We start from the raw sequence: 26,000 nt of genomic DNA on the forward strand, positions 1-26,000 counted from the left end.
CAATGAGAAAGAATGAAATATGGCCGTTTGTAGCAACGTGGATGGAACTGGAGAGTGTGATGCTAAGTGAAAATAAGCCATACAGAGAAAGACAGATACCATATGTTTTCACTCTTAGGTGGATCCTGAGAAACTTAACAGAAACCCATGGGGGAGGGGAAGAAAAAAAAAAAAAAAAGAGGTTAGAGTGGGAGAGAGCCAAAGCATTAGAGACTCTTAAAACCTGAGAACAAACTGAGGGTTGATGGGGGGGGTGGGAGGGAGGAGAGGGTAGGTGATAGGCATTGAAGAGGGCATCTTTTGGGATGAGCACTGGGTGTTGTATGGAAACCAATTTGACAATAAATTTCATATATTAAAATAAATAAATAAATAAATGAATAAATAAGTCCAAAAACAAAAACAACAAAAAACTTCAGCGCTTAGAGATTCACCTCATTCTTCCTAACTGCTGCACAGTATTCCATACTGCATACAGGCCACCGTTTACTTACTCCTTCAATTCCCCAACTCCTCTTCTAGTATAGGTCCTACTCCAGACTCTTTAGCTCTATTCATAACCAAACAGCCCAACTCCCATTTTCCAAGTTGATATTTCCTCAATGAAATCCCTACTCAACCCTGTCCTTACTTTGGTAAATTCGTTTTGACCTTCTATGAGTGGGATGAAGGTCTCTTTTCCTAAAACACATCCCTGCCTAATAAATACCTTTATTCTTTTTTTTTTTTTAATACCTTTATTCTTGATACCAATTCTTGATACTTTTAAATCTAGGAAACTTAAAGAATTGCCAAGATATTAAAACAATGTTGAAAACTAATTTGCTATTCCAACCATCTAACACATCATGGATACTCCATGGTAAATAACAATATGAATGGATATATATTTACATTTAATCTAAACTTAGAGATTAAAAAAATGTAAAAAGCTGTTAAAAAAAAAAACAAAAACAGAACATTTTAAGACCCTAACAACAATGCTTACTATGTGCAAGGTACCAAGATAAATGATGATCTCTGTTCCTAAGAAGCTCACGGTCTGGTAGAGAGGCTCATATAAAAAGCTATAACCATAATATAAGGCATTATGTATTAACTTTTACAACAAAAGTACACATTAAAAGTGTAAAGAGGAAAAAAAAAGGGTGTGCCTGGGTTCAGGTCATGATCTCATGGTTTGTGAGATCGAGACCCACGTCAGGCTCTGTCAGTGCAGAGCCTGCTTGGGATTCTCTCTCCCTCTGTCCCTGTCTCTTTCCCACTCACACTCTCTCAAAATAAAAATAAATCTAAAAAACTTAAAAAAAAAAGTGGAAAGGAAAGAAACCAGCACACGATTAATCATAGTTGGAAGGATAAAAGAAAGGTTAACAGGAAATGAGTGAACCGAGTCTCATGAATTCTGCAGGATTCCGAAAGAGATGAGATAGAAAGGCATTCAAGGTTACAGGGAAGTTGCACACCAAAACTTGGAGGGAGGAAACTGCAAGCCATGCTTAGGAGACCATGAGTTGTCCAGTCATAGGTAGTCTGATGTGTATGTGTGTGTGCACTCACACGTCAACACACATACGTGCCTGGGGGAGGGTGGTGGCTAACAGCAAACATAAAGTTCAAAAGTCAGGCTGGAGTTAAGCTGAGGAAGAGGATGAAGAAGGCTGTATAATGAATCAGACCTACCGGTATATATCTAGAATGTGTACATATTTCATACCTTGTAATCTTGCTTAATCCTCCTAACCCTGTATGAGATAACCCTGTATTAGAGATATTATTATCTCTAAATTCTTCAGATGAGGAAATTAAGGTTCAGAGTGTTAAATAACTCACCCAAGTTCTCAGAGCTTGGTGGAGCTGAGATTGGAATCCAAGTGTGAGTTTATATTTTTACTCTGTAGGTACCGAAAATCTGATGAAGGAAACTAGCAGACTACACTAAGTTTTTTCTGGATCAAAGGTGAAGTGATCAAGCTATATTAGGCCTCAAGGATCTGGGTAAGTTGTCCAGTTTATCAGCCAAACTTCCTTGGTTTCATACTGATATTATTCTCATTTTTAGAGACTAAGAGAGTAAAATTTTTAAGCAAATTATCACTATTCTCAGGAAGACCTTCTTTGCTTGCCTAGGATGAAGTATTCAATGAGTATTATCATGACTTTTCTCATAGTTGGCACAAAAAGCTAATAAGAAAACCTCTATCAAAATCCCCAGACTGTTGTTCTGCTCTTTTAAACGTCTGATCTGGGGAGCCTGGGGGGCTCAGTCGGTTAAGCGTCCGACTTCAGCCCAGGTCATGATCTCAAGGTTCGTGAGTTCAAGCCCTGCATCAGGCTCTGTGCTGACAGCTCGGAGCCTGGAGCCTGCTTCGGATTCTGTGTCTCCCTCTCTCCCTGCCCCTCCCTAGCTCATGCTCGCTCGCTCTGTCAAAAATAAATAAACTTAAATAAAATAAAAGTCTGATTTAAGGTTCAAAGTGTTTGCAAGAATGTGAAATTATAGCAGCACCTGGGTGGCTCAGTCAGTTACACGTCTGACTTTGGTTCAGGTCATGATGTCAGAGTTCGTGACTGTGAGCTCTGCATCGAGTTCTGTGCTGACAGCTCTAAGCCTGGAGCCTGCTTCGGATTCTGTCTCCCCATCTCTGTCTGCCCCTCCCCCGCTCGTGCTGTGTGTGTGTCTCTCTCTCTCAAAAAATAAATAATTTTTTTTTTAAAGAAGAATGTGAAATTATACATGTTTCATGATGGCAGGTCACTATCCTAGTCTACTTCTCTCTTCCTAGGCTGAAAGGATGATGTGTATTTTGTCAACAGCTAGATAAAAGCAAAGCCTATTTGACAATATTGTGTACCATACATTCTCCACTAGAGGGAAGCATTCCCCTTGTAGGCTGCATTTAGCCATTAAATAATCAAAGAGCCACCACAGACAGACCAACCTCATTTTACAAATCAAGAAACTTAAGATTCCATGGTTACTCAGTCTTTTGGGTGGAAAACCAAGTCTAACAGAACCATGGTCTCTTGACTCCCTACCCAAGATCACCGAAGCATTCATTCAGCATCAAAATTGCAAAGTTCTGGGGCCCTGAGTGGCTCAGTCAGTCGAGTGTCCGACTTCAGCTCAGGTCATGATCTCATGGTTCATGGGTTTGAGCCCCACGTTGGGCTCTGTGCTGACAGCTTGGAGCCTGGAGCCTGCTTCAGATTCTGTGTCTCCCTCTCTCTCTGCACCTCCCCCACTCACACTCTTTCTCCCTCTCAAAAATAAACATTAAAAAATTAGAAAAAAAAAAAAAAAAGACGCAAAGCTCTGCTGTAAACTGCGATCAAAACCGTATTTTTGAGTTCCAAAAGCACATTCACTCAGTGTATCCAAATCCTACCTATGTTTTAAGCCCTAACCACGAAGCTTCCTTTTAACCATTTCTGTCCACACCAATTCCTTCTTTCCTAAAATCCTATAGCACTTAGACTGTGCCACATAATTAACTCAATCATACACTGTCATATTCATAGTTTTGATTTTTATCCTTCTAAAAACTTTTTTAAAGGTTTTATTTATTTTTGAGAAAGACAGAGACAGCGTGAGCGGGAAAGGGGAGAGAGAAAGTGTGAGAGAAATAGAGAATCCCAAGCAGGCTCCATGCTGCCAGCACGGAGCCCAATGTGGGCCTCGAACCCACAAAACTGTGAGACATGACCTGAGCTGAAACCAAGAGTCAGACACTTAACAAGACGGCAGCACCACCCAGGCACCTCTCTTTCCCCACACTACTTTGGCCCTTGAACTCAAGGAAATGAATACAATGTATACTTTGCATAGCATGTCCATTCCATGCCTTCTTCAGAGAAGCCAACTTTCTCATAGCAGAAAATAAGTGCCGTTGGTCCCCTGAAGCAAGGGCTTCCTCTAAGTTAAGAACATTCTACATCTACTTCCACCCTCTGCCCAGGAGAAGGTCCTCCCTACCACACTTTCACTCTCCTCTGTAGTGGTAGGTAATGCTTGGAAAACTACAAGTTATAAAGCCTTTCCCTGCATACATACAACACTTTCCAAAACGGCTGAAATTATCCTTCTTAGGCCGTATCCAAATCTTCCCCTCCTCTAATGAGGATTTGAATCTAGAGTTGCGAGTTACATGTAATTGCCCCAAGAAAAGGTGTTAACTCTGAGAAACTGCTTCTTAAAACAGACATGTGAAACAAACCCGCCTCCAGAGAATCCCTGGATTGTTTTCCTGGTGGAGCACGGAGAGTCAAGAGAAGCTTGGTGTGGTAAGCCAAATTCAGTCAAACTGCAGTTACCTCCACAACCCCCCAAATTTTAGAAGCACAGCAGTAACAGTGGAGACCATCTAATTGAGCACAATTAAGATAAAGAAGGCCGACCTATAACCAAGGACAAGTCTACTTGTGTAGGGAGGTATGTGACTCACAGGCCTCTTCACAGAAGCTCAAAAGGTCAACAGTGTGCCAAAATAAGGCCAGATAATACTGCCAATCTTAGGGCGAAGTGAAATTTAACATGATCCTATTTACTCTGTCATATTCAATTTCCAGAAAGGGCGGGAGAAGGGAGCCAAAATCTGCTGAACTGACCAACTATGTGTCAGGTTCCTTACCCATGTTATTTCATTTAACTTATGTCAGAAAGGGATTTTGGATCCAGTATGCAGAACCAGAGTTCCTCCTTCCCGAGGGCATTCAGAAAAGTAGAACTTTTGAAAAGTCTTCAGCTGTTGCTCCGAAAAGGGCAATTGTGTTTCTGGTGTACATGTTGATAGCAAATGACATACTAATAGAACCCACATGCAAAACAGGATTTTAGTTGTGCTGAAAATGCTGACATCCACATCAAGATAGGACATACACACGCCTGCCTGGCTCAATCATTCGCGCATGCGACTCTTAACCTCAGGGTCATGAGTTCAAGCCCCATGTTGCATATGGGGCCCCATGAAAGAAAGAAAGAAAGGAAGGAAGGAAGGAAGGAAGGAAGGAAGGAAGGAAGGAAGGAAGAAAGGAGGGACATACACAGCCCCAGAGTTAGAGGATATGTCAGATAGCTCCTTCTTTGTGAGACAGTGATTGCCTTCATTTCCACAACTGCAGGATTAGACAATTAAGTCCTCATAAACAGCTGCTCTAGTTCACAGACCACAAACTCAAAAAAAAAAAAAAAAAAAATTGGCTCGGGGCGCCTGGGTGGCTCAGTCATTTGAACATCAGACTTTGGCTCAGGTCAGAATCTCATACAGTTCATGAGTTCGAGCCCCTTTATTCAGGCTCTCTGCTGTCAGCACAGAGCCCCTTTGGGATCCATTGTCTCCCCGCCCTGCCACCTCCCCCGCCCATCATCCGCTGCTCATGCTCTCTCTCAAAAATAAACACTAAAAAAAAAAAACAAAACAAAAAACGGCTCAATTCACATACTGACTCTAAAAAGATGCCCCCTTCATGGGCAAAAGACACTGTGGTGAGAGGTCCTTAAAATTCAACAGAGGGAATCAAAAGTGCTTTATTTTTGAGGAGATAGCATTCCGAACTCTTTAAAGAATTCAAAGTTCAAGACTCTATGCTTCTTTACAACAGGACAACCATTCTAGCTTCCAAATAGCATCACCTTACATTTCTATTATTGACACAGCAATTCCACATGCGCTAATTAAGTAAATCCTCTGTACCAATTTAGTAGGTATTGTGGTACTCTGCCCAGCTATCGAACCATTGACTACTATTGAACTTTACAAAACCACAAGGGACTTCAGAGTCATGAAGCCCAAAGCTGCGAGGGAAAGATGTTCTGCATGTGAAAAAAAATTAAAGAAATGTGCCACTTCCCCAAAGCTAAACACTTATGCCAACAGGCCCAAATCCTCTGGAGATAAAAGCTCTCCATTACCTCAAGGGCCTGAAATTAAATGCCTCAAAACCTCTACATATGCTCAATGCTCTCTGGTAATTAACCAGAGAACAAGTGCTTCTATTATTCATGTTCTTGTCACAGGCATTTGCCGAGAAACAAGTAACAGCTATTTCTAAGCAAGATTCAAGGGAACCTAGCCATTGACTGAAAAAAGGGCTAGTCTTTGGCCTGTGTCATAACCACTTCTCCTCCTCTCAGTTTGGTTTGCTTTTTTTGGTGGTGGGGGGGTAGGGTGGGGGGGTGGTAAGATCACCGAAGAAAGTAGTAATAAGAGTTACTTGGTTAAGAAACAGAATTTAGAGCTGTGTTGTAACCATGTGCGTAATGAAATGCTTAGGACATGCCAGGCTTCCAAAGCAGGAAGCAGGCAAAGGAAGTGCTGCGGTTTCCTTTCGGGTAGGGATTCCCCTCTTGGGTTAAGCAAAAGGTCAGGAAAGATAAAGGCCCTTCCCCAATGTCAACAAAGTCCAAGGATGGTTGAAATTCCAGGAGGAATAGGAGTTCCAAAATGTCCTGTTACAGTGATATCCACATCATTTTATATATATGTAAACTCACAAATAATAGTCTCTGTTTTAGAGGGGGAAATGATGTCTAACGTCTCCAAATGCCCTATTATTTAATGTATACCACTTAATGACAGCCATCATATTAGGAGGAAAAGTTACAACAGGTAAAATTGTACACAGTAGGAATTTAAAGGAACCTGGCTCAGAGAACGGTCTGCAGTTGAGGACAGTGAGGCAGTAATCAAAAACTGAAAATCATTTTACCTGTTCTTCCACTTCATAATAACTGCAACAGCATTTTTCTCTTTTATACCTTATAACACCATTTTAACACACAGTATCATATTTAAACATAATTAAGATTCTTCTGAACCCTCAAAGTTTAAAAGGATTTTTTCAACTTACTCTTCAGTTCACCAAATAAAGAGGCTCTCTTGCTTTATTTCTTTAAACTAGGTTAGGGGTGCCTGGGTGGCTCAAGTTGGTTGAGCATCCGACTTTGGCTCAGGTCATGATCTCACAGTCTGTGAGTTTGTGTCCCGCGTTGGGCTCTGTGCCGACAGCTTGGAGCCTGGAGCCTGCTTGGGATTGTGTGTCTCCCTCCCTCACTGCCCCTCCCCCGCTCAAGCTCCATCTCTTAAAAATGAATAAATGTTTTAAAAAAACAACAACTTTATGGGGCGTCTGGGTGGCTCAGTCAGTTGAGCGTCCGACTTCGGCTCAGGTCATGATCTCGTAGTCCGTGAGTTCGAGCCCCGCGTCAGGCTCTGTGCTGACAGCTCAGAGCCTGAAGCCTATTTCAGATTCTGTGTCTCCTTCTCTCTGACCGCCCCCCATTCATGCTCTGTCTCTGTCTCAAAAATAAATAAACGTTAAAAAAACAAACAACAACTTTAAACTAGTTTAGACATGGTAACAAGCAAATTAATGTCTCTGCTGGGAACGGTCTTCCATTCACCACTGCATCACTGCTCCCGTTTATCACCTACACATAACTCAGCCTGGTTTTGTTCAATTGGACATCTGAACTAGGAAAAAGAGGAAAGACCTGAAGAGCTGCAGCTGTTGTACTACTCCTTCCTGTTGCAGAGCCAGCCAGTCACTTCCAACCTGATTCCATTCCAGGATATTTCGCTTCCAGGTCCTGGCCAAAGGCAGAGCAACTTCTCTAGCTCCATCAGTCCTAGAATATTCTCTTAAATACACTTTTCTTTGTTAATATTGAGTCTACAGTCTTTAAAACCAATTTATTTCCTGTACCCCACCTCTTCTTCATGCCCTCAGTAAAAAGACTCTGATTTGGGTAAAAATACTCTTATATAGTCCACTATATAAGTCCACTTATATAGTCCTCTCCACTCTCATATAGTCCTTGAGGTTTTTAAAAGGTGCTCTTCACTTAAAGAACCATTCTGTGCTATCATAATAGATGAAAAAGCTCAGTTCCCTTACCTTTATTCTATGCACACCCCCACCTCCATACCACCCAAATAAATGCCAGTTTTTATTCCTTATAATACTACCTGTCAGCAAAAATATTTATTCGTTATCAAGCTCTCCAGTCTACTGTTTTTCCTTCCATCGTGCTCCTTTTCATAAAAGACTGAAATTGTGTTATTAACTATAAGCTACTTTTGATTATGGTGTTTCTCAAAGTCAGCACGGTTGTTCGTGTCTAAATAGCACTGAATCCATGTCCTAGATATATACATATATATATATATGTACATACACACACACACACACACACACACACACACACACACACATACATAGAGCTGTCCATCTGGAGTAAAATCCTCAGGAATTAAAAACACATTGCTTTTCTTAATCTTGAACATATAAATGAAATCTGTAATTTTAATAATTACAAATATAGGGGCGCCTGGGTGGTTCAATTGGTTAAGCATCCTGCTCACGTCGGGCCCTGTGGTGACGGCACGGAGTCAGCTTGGGATTCTCTCTCTGCCCCTCCTCTGCTCGCTCTCTCCCAAAATAAAAAATAAATGACAGGGGCACGGTTGGTTAGGTATCTAGCTCTTGGTTTTGGCTCAAGTCATGATCTCACAGGTTTGTGAGTCTGAGCTCCGTGTCAGGGTCTGTACTAACAGCGTGGAGCCCGCTTGGGTCTCGGTCTCTCTCTCTCTCCCCGTCTCTCTTGCCCCTCCCGGCTCTTGCCCTCTCTCTCTCAAAATAAATAAACTTAAAAAAAAATTACAGCTATACCTCTGGGTTTCTGTCTCAAGAGTGCTAATGGCATACGCTTGAGTGTTTTATCACGTCAACATTTCTATGGGATAGCTGGTTCAGTCATTTGGCTGATGGCACAGCCATAATTACCGTTCAAGGCTGTTAATACAACTTCTCGCATCAGTAAGACTAGCTGGATGTCACATGATTGATGAGAAAACAAAAGCCTTCTGGGCAAAGCACAGCCGGTCGGCCTGACTAGGTCACAGAAACCTCACAGCCAGCACGCTACTGCCTCCTCTGGCTGTTCCAGCAGGACGTACCTCTTCGTAATTTTTCGCCTCCACTCCGTGCTTCATGTCTAGAATCACGAGCTGGTCAGGTATCCGCCCTGTTCCTGAGAGAGAAATCAAAAGCTTCATTGTGTAGAATATTTAAAATTCCGGGAAGTCACCCACCCCCCTCCCTCTCTCTAACCCCTACCCTCTCAATAGAGGGAAACAGCCGCGACTCCTCCCCCTACTCAGCTGCAGAAAATTCCTGGCTCTGGCTAAAATCACAAGCATTCCAGACAAAGCCTCGATCTGTGCGCGGTGGCGGAAAGCAGTGAGAATATGCTGCTGGCAAACATCTCTGAGCAGGCAGGACATAAGCCACTGCAGCTGGCACTACAGAGGAATAGGAGAGCAGAAGGGACAACATACGGACTTTACCAGATTAGGAAATAAAACTCAAGTCAAAAAGTATAAAATTGAGTAGCCAATAGGTAGCGGGCACCAACTCAGACTGAAAAGGACACTTCCACATCTGAAAAGGCCTGTCAATTTTTGGAAAAAAAAAAAAAAAAAAAAGATTAATGGGTATACGCTAAGCTTGAATTTACTTAATATAAACATGAGTACTGAAAACAACACAGGATCTAGCTAATATTCCACATTAATTCGAACATTTTGGTCAATGGAAGGCCACTTCAGTAGGCTAATAAAATGTTATATAGGACGCACAAAACACTTAGAAGAGCCCAAGAAAAATACTTGTAAATAAGAGTACAATTCTCAGGGATGCTTCTTAGAGAAATGTCTGTTTGGCATAGCAGGGCCAACAGAACTATGCTCATATTAGAAAAAGTAAACTGATTCAGCTTGATCAAAAAGGAATTTAAACTTAAATCATCAGGTAGGAGAGAGGAAAAGACTCAGAGTCGCAGGAAACTGCTCGGCCCCAATCCCCTGGAATTCATCAATTCACCAAATTATTTATAAAATAAGAAGCTGCCTGCATGAAATTAGGAGTTTAGGGAAACAATGCCACTTAAGCATCGGGGTTCTTGAGACTATAAGCCAGAGAGAATGGTACTGTACCCTCTGCTGCCTGAACACTGGAGGTTTCTGATATGGACAAAAGTCAACTCAATAACTACTCAGTAAGAACTCACTAGGTGCTAGAACTGTACTGAATTACAATCTCTGCCTTCAAGTAATTCCATGGGAATCTAAGACATATATATGCATAACAACTACAGTGAAAATGCAAAGCAGTATAAAACTTGAAGAAAAAAAAAAAAACAGTTCAGGGGCACCTGGGTGGCTTAGTCAGTTAAGCATCTGACTCTTGACTTCAGCTCAGGTCATGATCTCACAGTTTGTGAGATCGAGCCCTGTGTCAGCTCTGCACTGACAGCACAGAGCCTGCTTGGGATTCTCTCTCTCCCTCTCTCTGCTCCCCAACCCCCCCCACATGCACACATTCTCTCAATAATAAATACATTAAAAAGACAAAAAAAGCCAAAAAACCCAGTTCAGATAGTCTCAGCTATGAAATAAAGGTTAGAGAAGGGAAGGCAATAGTTGTGGACAGACTTCACTAAAGAGAAAGCACCTGAAGGCAAGGACAGAGTACTCTAGGCAGAGGGCAAAGTATGGGCAAAGGTTCAGATACTGAAATGAGTATGGCAGGTTTAAAAGACAGTAAAGAAGTTCTTTTGGATAGATTAGAAAGATCACTTGAAAGCCAGAGAAATAAGACTACATAGGTAGGACTAATAAGAAACTAAGACAAGTCACAGATGCTTTTTGAGCATTAAACCAGTAAGTTTCCAAAACAAAACAGTGGCACCCAGAGAGGTATAGATCTCTTTCCCCAAATCCCATGTATAATCCTGATCATAACATTGGCCCATAAGAGATGCAGTGCAGATTTTTGATTCTCCTTCCTCATTTAAAAAGTTATGTAACTGAATCAGCTCACAACCCCACCTGGTCCAAATGATCAAGATACTCTCTTCCTAATAGACTCTTTCCACCACCTCTCTGTTGCCACAGCACAGCATTAAGCATTATTCAAACACAAGTGAAACCACAAAACCACAGACCTCTGGCTGTTCTCAGTCCAGACCATATAGTCTCTTGTAGAGACCAGCCAACTTATCCCCGTAGCTGACATCGTGGCCCTAAAGGGTCCCCTTTGTAAAAAGAAAACAAAATAAAACAAAACAAACGAAGAACAAGAACAAAACCTTCTCTGCATTTCTCTGTCAAATGGAGAATCTTTTTTTTTTACTTATTTTTTTTTCCCAATGTTTATTTATTTTGAGAGAGAGTGCAAGAGAGAGCATGAGTGGAGGAGGGGCAGAGAGAGAGAGGGGGAGAGAGAGGATCCCAAGCAGGCTCCAAGCTGTCAGAATAGAACCCGAGGCAGGGCTCGATCCCACAAACCGTGAGATCATGACCTGAGCAGAAACCAAGAGTTGGTTGCCTAACCGACTGAGCCACCCAGGTGCCCCCAAATGAACAATCTTTTAAAAGGGGCTCCAAAGACTACAAGTTATCACATTGCCATATCAAAACAAATGAAACTGGAAACTGAGTGGGGACTATACTGTATATGTGTATACATTTATGCATATATATATAATTTTTATGAAAAAAATGTTTTAATGCTTATTTTTTGAGAGAGGGACAGAGTACAAGTGGGGGAGGGGCAGAGAGAGAGCGAGACAGAGCATCTGAATAGGTTCCAGGCTCTGAGCTGCCAGCACAGAGCCTGATGCAGGGCTTGAACTCACAAACCGAACTGTGAGACCATGACCTAAGCTGAAGTTGGGCGCTTGACCTACTGAGCCACCCAGGTGCCTCATACATATATATTTTAAAAACTAGTTCCTGGACATCTATATGCACAGCATCAGCACATAAAACACTCAGAATAAAAGATAAGTTCTACCTTCAAAGAGTTGAAAATTGGAAATGTAAGACAGACATACAGGAGACATTTAAATAACACAAAGCTGTGTGATGTATATATTCATACATATTCAAAAATGCCTAAATGATCTCATCAGTGAGTGATATACTATTTAGAGGAAGCCACATTAACCTCCTTGCTGTTTCTGAGGTATGCTAAGCATCTCAAGGCATTTGGCTCTTTCTACAAAGTCCTCATTACTACCTGATTTATATTTACTTGTTTATTGTCTATTTGCGTCAATGAAAATGTAAGCTCCATGAGAACAGAACTGGTTTTATTCACTGCTGTACCCCCAACATTTGAAACAGCGCTTGGCATGTAAGGGCACTTAATAAATGATGTGTTAGATGAACCAATCGATTGAGAAACTGAGCAGGCTAGAATGGTTGAGGGAGGTAAGCTAAGGTAAATTCATGCTTTTATTGGAAGAGAGCATTCCAGCAAATGAATGTACATGATGTGTTTAGAGGGCAGAGCAAACTAGACCTGCTGGGACTGATGAGCAGCGGAAGACAAGGCTAGGGCAAGAATATAAAGACTATTGAATGCCAGGATGCCTAAAATCTCTTCTAGCTCAAAAATTCTGATTCTGGGTTTCACTCTATAGCATAGGAACATTACTACCACTACAGAGCAGGGACAGCTTTTGAAAAAGGACTGACATGATGAAATATGTGTTTTAGGAGACAAATCTGGTAACAGTATTTGGATATATTAAGAGCAGGGGTATCTGAAGCCTAATGACACAATCCAGGATCTAAAAGATTAGAGTTCAGATTGTGTGGTGACAGACACAGAAGATATTTTGAAGAAGTATAAGCAGAACTCAATGATAGGCTGACAAAGGAAAAAATAATTTCCAAATGTGAGCCCAAGTAACTGGAAGGGTAGTGGGAACGGTGGTAAGCGAGAGGAATTCATTTGGAAGAGAGGCTCATGAATACGGCCTCTAGACGTCTTAGACATCTTGGTTTTGAGATAAGGGTGGCAAAACTATGTGGAAATGTCTAGAATACTGTTGAGACATCCTGGAACTGGCACAGCTAGGAGCAGACAGAAGGATATCACTCATGAAATCACCATTAAAATCCTTTAATTTTTAATCTATTATTCCATTTACTTCAGGCAAACTCCCTTAGCTTTTAGGGTAAATTGACCAACTTTAGATCAAGGGAATCAATTGTTGGTTAATTGTCAAAAGCAGGTAGTTGATCTGCCACTCCCGGGAATCTACTGCCACTCTTGGCAAAGGAGCTTGCTCTTCTAGGATCATTTGTTCTGAATATTCTACAAATGTAAAACTGCCAGGAGTCTTTTTGTTACTATACAGAGAAAGCCTGAGAATAAAATTAAATGGAGGCAAGGAAAGGAAGCACTAAGAGAGAGGTGGAATTCCAATGACACTGTTAAAACTCCCAAGAACCAGCTGTGCCTGAGGTCAGCACCATACTGCAGACTTCCCAGTTCAGAGAGTCAAGGCAGCTTGAGTTTTGTTTTTATGTCCTGTCACCCCAAAGGGTCCCAATTAATGTAACAAATACAAATGCATACAGCTTTTAGAATCTAGAGTCCTTGAAGCTAACAAATGCAGAGTGAAAAGGAATTTGCCTTTTATTTTAACCCATTACGGAGCCCAGAAGCCATCACGTAATTAGTCTAAAAGGTACTAAGGATAGGATCTTGGCCTTGAGATGCACAGAAGAATCCATAGCAAGATAGAACTAGGGAAGTGCTCTTGAGACCAAAAATATTTCTAACTTTGCTATACATTGTCAGACAGACCTTATTTCTAATCCCTTAGAAAATGTGTCACTAGCATATAAATGTACTATTTTCTAGCATCTCTACGAAATTCAACTCTATCATTCAAACCAAATGTCACATCATTCAAGAAATGCCTACTCCACGACATGAAGAACTCGGCTGATTAGCCAACTTTCACTTATATGTGTGAAAGACATATATAAGCAAATGTAGTTTCCATTTCCTCTTCCTGCTGGCCCAGGAGAGAAAGTTCATGCTCTAATTTGAGAGAAGACACTTAACTCAGGGAAAAACACTCTGATTACTTACCCTTGCTCTCAAAACACACTTCAAACATGTCATAATCTTCAGTGGTAAAGGCAAATTTCCCCTTGGTTGCATCTTCCTTGGAGTACAGAATATGGCCAGCAGAATCTGTGATCTAAAAGAAAAAGCAAGTAAGAAGAGGAAGAAAATAACACTGGGGACGAAAACTTGAAATGGAGAAATGGAAACCGGAGAAATGGAAAGAAACATTGTCTATAAAAGACAGTTGACGGGGCGCCTGGGTGGCTCAGTCAGTTGAGCGCCCGACTTCGGCTCAGGTCATGATCTCACAGCTCGTGAGTTCAAGCCCCGTGTCGGGCTCTGTGCTGACAGCTCAGAGCCTGGGGCCTGCTTCGGATTCTGTGCCTCCCTCTCCCTCTGCCCCAACCCACTCGCATTCTGTCTCTGTCTCTTTCAAAAATAAATAAACATTAAAAAAAAAAATTAAAAAAAAAAAAGACAGTTGCTATTTCCCATTATGATGACTATATTCACTCCATTCCTAAAGACAGGAACTGGATTAGAAGATGAAACCCAGGGGCGCCTCGGTAGCTCAGTGAGCTAAGTGTCCACTTCTTGCTTTTGGCTCAGGTCACGATGTCATGGTTTTGTGGGTTTGAGCTCCACATGGGGCTCTGCGCTGGCAGTGCGGAACCTGCTTGGGATTCTCTCTCCCCCTCTCTCTCTGCCCCTTCCCCACTCACACTGTCTCTGTCTCTCTCAAAATAAACAAACTTACAAAAAAAAAAAAAAAAGAAGATGAAACCCAAACATAGCAAATTTTATTCATTCAAACAGTATCCACACTGACGGCTAAAACATGTTGCTGCTACAGAATGTCTTACCATACCCTAGGGCACCTGGGTGCCTCAGTTGGTTAAGCATCCGACTCTTGATTTTGGCTCACGTCATGATCTCAACGGTTCATGATACTGAGCCCACATTGGGCTCCTCTCTGTCTACCCCCTACCCCCACCTGCACATTCTCTCTCAAAATAAATAAACTTAAAAAAAAAAAAGTCTTACCAAACCTAAAAGCTGATACAGTTGATACAGATTGGGTTTATCAGCAAAAGTTCACCTTATAAAATGTATACCAGTATCATTATCTAGAAAGGGATATGTCACAAAAACAAAGCAGACAATTACCAAAAGAATACACTACAAAAGCCATATAAGAACACATCTCTTCTGTAAAACAAACTTTGATGGAGTGGCGGTAGGAGCAGAGAATGGAAATGGGACACTGATGTAAAAAGAGAAGGAAAAAAGGCACACATAGAGAAGAAAACATTAAAAAAAAATTGAAATGAGGGCTTAATAAAAGGTTTTAGGGCACATCTTCTCAATTCCCTAAGAATTAACAGTAGTAATATTAATCAAGTATCTTCTGCCACGAATGAGGTTGATCATTAATTTGTCAATGCTTAGATCTGCACTGGTCATTCGGGATACAGGGATGGGATGTGTAAGACAGTTCTTATCTTCAAAGGGCTTAAAAGTCTAAATGAGGAGATGAGTAAGAAATGAGACTTCACTATAATGTGAAAACTGCACTACTAGAGGTAAGTACACGTGCCAAAGGATATTGAGGTTCAGGGAATATACTGTAGAGACATGTGAGCTAAGTCCCATAGGATAAGCTGCAATTAAGGGGAAGATGGGGAGTGGGGTGCCTGGGTGGTTCAGTCGGTTAAGCATCCGACTTGGGCTCAGGTCATGATCTCATGGTTTGTGAGTTTGATCCCTGCGTTAGGCTCTGTACTGACAGCTCAGAGCCTGGAGCCTGCTTCAGATTCTACATCTCCCTCTCTCTGCCCCTCCTCTGCTCATGCTATCTCTCTTTCTCTCAAAAATAAACAAACATGAAAAAAAAATTTTTGTTAAAAAGGGAAAAATAGGGGTGTAAGAACATTCAGGGTAGAAGAAATAGCAAATATGAAGACCTGAAAAAAAATATATATATAGTACCATCATAATACTAATAACTAGTATTTACTAAGCACTTATTAAATTTTGAGTACTATGCTAAGTGCTTTATATGCATTTTAAATTTAATCTTTATTATAACACTATAGATAAGAACTATTATTTCTCTCATGCTCAATAGCAGGAAACCAAGGCACAGAGAGGTTAAGTGGCTGGAGAGGTACTGGCCAGATCAGGCAGAAATGCAACACCAGGGGCACCGGGGTGGCTCAGGCAGTTAAGTGTCGGATTCTTGGTTTTGGCTCAGGTCATCATCTCATGGTTGGGGAGTTTGAGCCATGCAGAGCCCGCCTGGGATTCTCTCTCCCCCTCTCTCTGCCCCTCCCCAACTTGCGCAGATGCACTCTCTCTCTCAAAATAATTATAAACTTAAAAAAAAAAAAAAGAAATGCAACACCATGCTAAGGAGTTTAAACTTCATTTGTACAAAGTGGAAAGGCAATGAAGAATTTGAAACAGGAGAGTGATATGATTCAGTTTGCAATTTAGAAAGATGAACCTGGTAATACCGTGAAGACAGACTCAAGAGGGACAGTGCTAGAGATAAGAAGATGGGTTAGGACACTATTCCAGCACTCCAGGCTAGGAGTGATGGGGAGAAGGGGATGGATCTGAGGGATTTTAAGGAGGAAGAGGTCATAGGACAAGACCAAAAAAGTCAAAGCCTCCCAGGATCAACTGAGCAACCTAAGTGAATCGCACGGGCCAGGGTCAGTCCACAAGGTGGTAGACAATTTGGCAAGACGAGAAGATACACCGGTCTCAAGGGAGAAACCAATGACTGCCATGTCATGCTGGGTTTTCAGATCATTCAAGTTTTCAAAAGAAGCTAGACATTTTAACTTTTAGTTGACATCTCCTAAATTTTAAATCCTCACAGCCAATCCCAACATATGAAAAACTATGTCAAGGCCAAACAAAAGAGGTCTAGGGAACCAAGTTCTTCTGGGCCAACAATTTCTGACCTCTGCATTCGACAAGAAAAAAGGCGGCTAAAATCACATGAAAGCATTGCTGGGCAGCATGGAGGTCTCAGCTGAGATCATGGGCCATGGATTTCTAAGTGGCAACACTTAGCAACCAGGATGTAGGAACAAAGAAAAGTAGTAAGTGATCTAGGCTTGAGGTACTGCAACTGCTTTTGGAAGCATACAGGGATTAAGGAATTATGCTATAAACTTTATACATAATATTTATTAAATCTTCACAACAATCCCAGAGAGGCCCATCTTATTATCCCCATTTTAATGACAAGGAAACCCAGTAGCCTGTTTATCACAGTTAATAAATTCTGTACGTGCATTTGAAGTAGTGGAAAATCCATGTTCTTCCTCCATTCCATGTTGCTTCCCCACAAAAGGAACGTGTGAAAGAATGGAATGCACAGATGATAAGAAAGACTAAGAAACAGAATGTGATAGATTCTCTGGGTCTGTGCAAATCAGAATGCGTAAGAGTCCTCTCAAGTGAGCACTGCACTGTTCAGTCTGCGTTCTTCATCTTGGAGGGACTAGCAGGCAGCCGCAAGGTAGAGGTCCTTAAGCAGCAATAACTATATAATCTGCAAGGAGAAGGGAACACTTAGCCCTGAAGATTCCTAAAAGCCTCTTGTTCATGTGATACTTTTTCTCAATCAGCTAAAAGAAAAGGCTTAAGAAAAGACTACTTTAGAACCTTGAATACACACGTATTATAGGGCAAAAAGGTCTGGGAACTATTCAACTCCCAAAGTAATGTGTAGTCACCAATGTGACAGCAATGTGTTATTCTCCCTTTCTTCAGGATGTCACCCATTAGGCACTCATATGTCCCTGCTCCCTAGCTCCCAAAGGCACAACGACGATACTTTTAAGAGCAAGGAGGAAGTTCAGAAAGAATGACTGCAGGAATAACAGATTTTCACATTCCAAGCTGATTAAAAAACTCTAACTTAGTTTGGCTCCTATGAATAAAGTTGCAGAAAATGTGGAACTTTTCTAAGGCTTACTTGGATAAAAACAAGCTTCCAGATTTGCTTACACTAGTTTAATTCCTTTTTCTCTTTAAAGATTTTCTTTTACAGGGCACCTGAGTGGCTCAGTCGGTTGAGCATCTGACTTCAGCTCAGGTCACGATCTCATGGTTCGTGAGTTCGAGCCCCGCATCAGGCTCCGTGCTGACAGCTGGGAGCCTGGAGCCTGCTTCGGATTCTGTGCCTCCTTCTCTCTCTGCTCCTCCCTGCTCATGCTCTGTCTCTCTCTCAAAAACAAATAAACATTAAAAAAAAATTTTTTTAAGATTTTATTTTTATGTAATCTCCACACCCAACATGGGGCTCGAAATTACAACCCGGGGATCAAGAGTCGTACATTCTACCGACTGAGCCAGGCAAGCACCCCTAATTTAATTCTTAAGGCAGTAGGAAAGGATTACAGGCTACTAGAAATGTTTAATGTAAATGAAACCAGTAGAGGACAGCAAGGAATAAGCATCAAGAACGCAGCACTGGGGCGCCTGGGTGGCTCAGTCAGTTAAGAATCTGACTTTGGCTCAGGTCATGATCTCGTGGTTTGGGAGTTCAAGGCCATGTCAGGCTTGGTACTGACAGCCCAGAGCCTGGAACCTGCTTAAGATTCTGTGTTTCCCTCTCTCTCTGCCCCTCCCTTGCTCACACTCTGTCTCTCTCAAAAAATAAACATTTAAAAAAAAAAAAATGCAGGACTGAACAGTCACCACAGATGCCATCATCTCCACAGTCAGGCAAGGAAAGAGGCCAGGTCTTTCCTAGGAAAAACCTAGGAAAAACACTGACCTAGGAAAAACAACCCAATTTAATTGTGCTTGGCTTATGATCTCTTTTATCTCTTAAGATATTAAGAAGGTTTTTCAAAAAAATTTACTAATTTAAGGACAGGAGCTTGAGCTAGGTGATAAAAAGAGTGTAGATTAAGTCATTAGCAAAATCCTTCATCAGGTATTTTGCAAAATGAATTAAGAAGCCTGCCATGTTCTTCTGAAAGACTTTGGTATAATCCATACCTCCAATTGGTACTCAGGAAGGGGTAAACATGGCTTAAGCAGTCCCTTGCTACAATGTGCACTGTACTACAATTATGGTAGAATCACTTGCTTTCATGGTTCTTTCCATGACATCTGAAAATACATTAAAGATTCATCTTCGTGAAAAGACTCAAATGCTTTACAAGAGGCTGAAGGCAAAGGAACCACCACTGCCTACCCCTTTTATCAGTATGAAATGTAATCCCGAAAGTGTGTGATAATGATCACAATTCCCTAAGGGTCTTCACATTTCTATATTCCCTATGACCTTCAGTTGGCACAACTGTAGACAGGCAGTTTATTCAGATATTTGGAAATCCAAGCAAGCAACATGAGAACTTAACCTCCATGTTAAGTTCTTAAGGACTGCTGGGCATTCTGAGATCCTAGAATTTTTCTGAAAATCAGGCAGTTTCCCATGTAGTTCATAACTTTGCAGCTATTTAGAAGCCACACCATCAATATTAATTAAAAAAAAAAAAAGCATATGCACTAACCCCAAAATAATTACATAAATCAGTAGGTAGCTAAGAAATAGAAAACTGAGCCAAGCTCAGTGACTAGCCAGAGCTGGCAAAGCCTAAAACCCTGAAATGATGGTTTTAAATTTCCTCAAATTAAAATGTTCTAATTACAGATCACCTTAAAAAGTCATCTGGTGTCTCAAGAATTGAGAGATTCTACTTTTTTTCCTTAAATTCTACTAAAGTACCTTGGTAATACAATAAATAACAGCCACTTTTACCTCCTGTAACAGCAAGCCCTTAAAAGTTTACTTCCTTTATAATGTTTATTGTAAGATTCTTAATTAAACAAAGGTCATATCAAACCATAAAATTCACCCATATGACATCAAGGAATGGGAAGTAATACAGCTTTGTTCCAGATAACACCTTCTGAATAAAAGCAAACCAAAGTTCACAACTTAGTAAGTAAGGAAAAAGCGTTAATTCTATATGCAGGGTAGCTGATGTCAAGAATATGTAAATGCTCACACTGAAACTGTCAAAATAAGTGAAAATCCAGGTCACCAGGAAAATAAACTCCTTAAGAACTGGATTTTCTTGGACCATCCCAGGCAGTAGCCGGAAAACAGGTTCTTGAGCAGGTCCTGCTCCTGGAGCGTGCTCCCATTGCTTCCATGAAACATTCAAGATAATATGCTGCCTACTTGAAAAGGATCTTTAGGAAGCTTAGGCCCATACCCTAGGCAAATAAAGCAATTAGGAATAAAAGAAATTAGAAGTCACCTGCAGGAAGAAACAAATAGGCACTATCAAGAACCTGAATCCAGCAAATGATATGTACACAATAAATTTGGCTCTAAGTTTTCTGGAAGCCAAGATTAAAAGACTATAAGAGAACCAAGTTAGGTTACACATCATTTGTTTTCTGATGATAGATAATTTTCCTGGAACCAGACATGAAGAACAATTTATCAGGAAGGTCCTTGCAAAAGGACAGTGACCAATATCACTCTCCAATTTCAACCATAAACTTGCTAAAGATACAAATACAGTTCGAATAAGTACTTTTAGTGCTCCTCTATAATGATGTGCCTGACCTAATGCAAAGGTGGGACCCGAAGGACCTAGATGACAGCTCCTGTGCCAGGGTTCTCTGCCCAGCCCACCCCCCTCTTACTGCTCACAGAATTCCCAGACTTACTCTAAAAGTTGCAAGAAGACTGGAACTACTTTTGGCCACTTGCTGAAACCACAATAGTGTTTAAAAAAAAAAAAAAAAAAAAGCCAGGAAGAGAGGTCTTAAAAATAATACTACCTACCCAGATCTTGGTTTCTAATACCATTCATTCTCCAATAAAAGGAAGCAGGGATTCTCCTAGAAATGGCTGATCCCGGACAGGGGCAGAAAGTTATACAAGATGAGTCTGTAGCACTTTGTAGTGCCAGAAAGTAAGAAGTCTCAAAAACAGAACAAAACAAAACAGAAAATAAGAAGGAGGGTATGTTAAAGGGCCACGGGAGCCAAATGAAAGAGCTCCCAGCAGCCCAAACTGAAACAATGTGAGCAACAAAATAAAGTAGTATTGGACTGTAACCCAAAGTATAAATATTCATGAATCCATACTGATATAAAGTATTCAACAGAGACAAATCTCCCAGGCAGAAGACTCAATTTATGTAGAAAACAGCACCCTCAAGAAGACAGAGCAGACCTCCCCACTCCTTAAGCTTGGGCTGCAGCGTGGGCTGCGTATAGGGACTTCCTTCCAAACAGCACACCAAGGAATGGGAGAGAAAAAGTAACTTTATAGTAGAGAAACCTGACAATAACACTACCTCAGCCAGATGACCAAGATCAACAGCAACAGTGATAAATCATGCAGATAGCATGCTCCCTTAACATGATGTAATGAAAATGGTCCTTTACCTCTGTGGGCTTCCTCCCCAAAACCCATACTCCCAGCTTTATCATAAAGAAAACATGATCAGACAAATCCCAAGGGGGGCGGGGGGGGGGGGCATCCTGCAAAATACCTGACCAACACTCCTTTAAACTCACGAGATCTTCAAAAACAAAGTCTGAGAAAGTGTCATGATCTAAAGGAGCCCAAAGAGACATGACTAAATGTAAAAGATCTTAGATGGGATCCTGGAACCAAAAAAAGGACATTAGGTGAAAACTAAAGAAATCTGAATAAAGTATGGACGTTAGTCAATAATAACATCTTAATACTCTAAAACTGTTCTAAAATTAAAAGTTTGTGAAGCACCTGGCTGCCTCAGTCGGAAGAGCATGTGACTCTTGATCGCAGGGTGGTGAGTTCAAGCCCCATGTGGGGTATAGAGATTACTTAAATAAATTAATTAAATTAAGTTTGTTTAAGGGGCGTCTTGGTGGCTCAGTTGGTTAAGGGTCTGAGTAGGGTCCGACTCTTGATTTCGGCTCAGGTCATGATCTCACAGTTGTAAGTCCGGGCCCTTCTGTGGGCTCTGGGCGGACAGTTCAGAGCCTGCTTGGGATTCTCTCTCTCTCTCTCTCTCTCTCTCTCTCTCTCTCTCTCTCTGCCCTCCTCCACTTGCACTCTCTCTCAAAATAAATAATTTTTTTTAAAGTTTGTTTTAAAAAATACTATCCAGAAAGATGAAACCAAATGCATATATACACATGTGTCTGCAGATTCTCAAGAAATTTATAGGCTACTCAGAGCCAAGCAAGCATCAAGCATTTTCACAAACTTTAATGAGGGACATACAAATAGTTATTTTGGACAAAGTCCATATCTACTCCTGTAAAATAACATATGATCCACAGGGAAGGTGGCAAGTCTGTCTTTGTACTGACACAGGTCACACATTGCTTTCATTTGCTGAATCAGCTCCATACCCCACCAGTCCCAAGAAAATGTTTAAAAACAAAACAAAGCAAAACAAAACAGGGGCACCTGGGTCTGTTGAGCATCTGACTCTTGATTTCGGCTCAGGTCATGATCCCAGGACGTGGGATCGAGCTGGGTGGGCATCAGGCTCCACGCTTAGCATAGAGCCTGCTTGGGATTCTCTTTCTCTCTCCCTCTGCCCCTCTCCCCTGCTCGTGTACACAATCTCGCTCTCTCAAATTAAAAAAACAAACAAACAAAAAAACCCATGCGTCTTTTCCAGGAAGGCTACCATAGCAGCAGAGGTCAATCAGCTTGCAGCTTTGCTGTAGATGGTGAAAATCTGACGATGTAATTTCCTTCAATTAGGCTCCTACTTGGACTCTGTCTTCTTCAGGTTGACAACCAGTCTGTGGTCGAACACTTGACTATACAATGTGTGCGTATTATTTTAAAGGTAACTATCATTATAGCTTCTGAATGACTAACTCAGGAATTTAGAAACATCAGGACTCTTGTACAAGTTCTATACACTGATAAGAATGAACTAAAACAGAAACACATATCCTTTTCTCCCTTTGAAAGACAGTATAGGATAACAGACTGAATGTTCTAGAGTCAGACCTCAGGTCTGTGATCAAATCACAATTGTGCCACTTACTAGCTGTAAAGTTTTGGGTATATTCCTTACTCTCTCTGTTCTTCATATGTAAAATAAGGACAATAGCACATACTCTGTGAGATTACTGTGAGGATTAAATTTAATACAGGTATAAAAAATAATAAATTAATTAATTAATTCATTTAACACATGTAAAGTGCCTAGAAGAGCGTCTGGCATGTGGCAAACACTCAAGTGTTACTATTACTGTCCTTTTCTCATATTGGTAACTATTTGTTAGTCGTAACTCAGAACTCCATAAACATTTAGGTCACTAACCATACTTTCGACCTAACAGTGTTACTAGATGGCCAACTATATTATAAAGTACACTATCCTGACTAAACTCAGGGATAATTATGGCCCAAATAGTTACCGCGTGGAAAGAGAAAAAGACAAAAGGCAAAATTCTCAAGGAAGCAGCAGCAAGATTTGGAACCTGAAGACAAAATGTCTGACGAAGCAAGGATTCAATGAAACCTTTTAGCTGCTAACAAGCTACAGTAAGAAATACAAGATGACACCAGCATTTCTGGCATGTGTTTGTTTTTTTTTTAACCTGCCAAGTAATAACCTACAAGCAGGACCCAACAACCTTAAGTGCAGGGGGAGGGGAGGGGAAGAGAGGACTGTGTGTGCATGATCTGCGGTTGCAGGCCTGCCTCTACCCTTCTTTTGGTAAAAGTTCACAAGTGAATCTTGAGCCATGGGATCTACTACCCTAAGACATAAAAAAGCAGAGAGAACACCAAGTCACTGAAGATGCTGTAGTTTTAGACTGGAAAAACAGTACAGTAGTCTCCCCTCATCCTTGGTTTCCCTTTCTGTGGCTCCCTTACCTGTGGCCCGCTGTAGTACGGAAGCAGATGACCCTCCTTCAGATGCACGTTCAGGTCAAGAGTAGCCTGGTGCTACTTCACAATGCCTGTCATTCACGTCACTTCATCTCATCACATAGACACTTCATTATCTCCCATCACCACAGGAAAGGTGAGCTACCACAAGTCACCGATGTTTTCAAACCTGAAGAACACAGGCAATGGATGGCCTAGAAGCTATGTATCTAATGGGCATAAAATGAATTTACCCTGATCTTTCAAGCAAGAGCAAGTACCAACCAAGTCTACCGACTGCATCCCTGAAATCCAAGGATCACATGTAGATTCTACCCAGAACAAAGTCAAACTTAGAAAGGCCTCAAGCAGCATTAAACAACACTAACTTCTTTCAAACTTCCAACACAATTCAACAATGATGCAGTGCGGCATAGTATTGCTTGAGGCAACTTGCAGAAGTGTTGAAAACTAGAAATGAGAAATTTCCAGGGGTGCTTGGGTGGCTCAGTTGGTTAAGCATCTTGATTTCGGCTCAGGTCATTACCTCTTGGTTTGTGGGTTGCGATCTGCACTGTCAGTGCCGAGCCTGCTTGGGATTCTCTCTTCCTCACTCTCTGCACAACCACCCTCAACCTGCCCCCCCCCCGCCACTTGTGCTACCTCTGTCTCTCTCAAAAGAAATAAACAAACTTAAATTAAAAAAAAAAAAAAAAGAGAGAGAGATGGGAAATTTCCAGGCACTGTATATGATAATGGATAGATGCTCTCTTCCTGCTTCTATCAGCATTTGCTACATTAACTCAACATAGTCATGCTTGACTGGGTAGGGGTGGGGGTGGAGGGATGGGGGGGTGGGGGTGATGGGAGGGAGGAGAAGTTGGGGGAAGAAAGTAAGAAAGAGGGAGGAAGGGAGGGGAATGAGAACGAAAGAGCAGTTGCTGCCCTAACAATACTACTGCGGGGGTGAAGCCAGATCAAATGTTTTTTTTCATACTGTTCCAAAGTTATTTACGGTAAAAACCTCCAGCGTGACCCTTTCAGGCACAAACAAAGCCTTGTTCTTTCTTAACAACTAGTCCCTTGATTTCCCACACATTACGTTGAACAATGAGGTTGGGGGCACAGGATAAAGCAGATGACATCAACCTCCCTCAAGTTGGAGGCTTGTTTGGGAGCCCAAATTCTGGTCCGTGGCCAGCTAGCTGATTTCACAGAGGGCTCTACTTGTCCAGGCTGCCAGACTGAGTATGCATATGGGGGCAATGGCTCAGGATCAACCACCAGTCAGCAATTCACACAAGAAACAGCATAGAAGACACTGTACCCGCTAGATTACCTTTATAAATCTTTTCCATTTTCCTAGAAACTAGGCACAGTCTCCAGAAATCATCATAAAGACATGGCGTAGCAATTTCGATTTTACTTTTATTTATTTATTTTTATTAGAGAGAGAGAGAGAAAGAGCACAAGTGGGGGGTGGGGGCAGGAGAAGGATATCCCAAGCAGGCTTCATGCTCAGTGCTGAGCCGGACATGGGGCTCGGACATGGGGCTCGATACAACTCTGGAATCATGACCTGAGCTGAAATCAAGTGGGAAGCTGAACGGACTGAGCCACCCAGGCGCCTCACCAATTTCAATATCTAAGCAGCCCCTTCTCTAGGTCAGTTCAAAACAGAGAAAGCTGTAGACAACTTTTCACCGAATAAGAGAAACTTAAATGAAGTAACATGATGTTTAACTTTTAGAGAGAAGGAAACACAAGGTCAGAAATCAGAATATAATACAAAAAGAAACTAGCTTTTAATAATATTAAATGTTAATGTACCAATTGGCCTTCTGTACCAAACCACCTATTTATTGAATTGTTTCTAACCCACTGGATGATAATCACATCACATGTAAACCTAAAAGAGACAGATTTTTCTCAACAGAAAAAGATCAGTTCTCAGTATAGCTGCCAGTAATAATAAACAGAAATAACTGTTCCAAATAAAGTAATCTCAAAACTATATCATATATATATATACATATATATATATATATATATATATATATATATATATATGTACACACACACACACACCCCCCAATCTTTTCATACAGCTTTCAGTTGGGGGTGGAAACAGTTAAAAGCCATGGTTTCCCAGCTGCCAAGATACTTCTTGATCATTTTTAGGCTT

General features: G+C 41.2%; 1 protein-coding gene across 1 annotated transcript in view; it reads right to left on the minus strand.

Annotated features, from left to right (window-relative positions):
- TMED10 (transmembrane p24 trafficking protein 10) overlaps window positions 1-26,000 on the minus strand; it is a 39,894-nt gene that overhangs the window by 6,424 nt on the left and 7,470 nt on the right. Inside the window, exons 2-3 of the mRNA XM_042990151.1 lie at window positions 13,954-14,065; window positions 8,958-9,031 (exon numbers count right to left, since the gene is read on the minus strand). Coding sequence (XP_042846085.1) covers window positions 8,958-9,031; window positions 13,954-14,065 — 186 coding nt within the window. The remainder of the gene's footprint in view (window positions 1-8,957; window positions 9,032-13,953; window positions 14,066-26,000) is intronic.

The sequence above is a fragment of the Panthera tigris genome, chromosome B3 (genome assembly GCF_018350195.1).
Source record: "Panthera tigris isolate Pti1 chromosome B3, P.tigris_Pti1_mat1.1, whole genome shotgun sequence".
Classification (NCBI taxonomy): domain Eukaryota; kingdom Metazoa; phylum Chordata; class Mammalia; order Carnivora; family Felidae; genus Panthera; species Panthera tigris.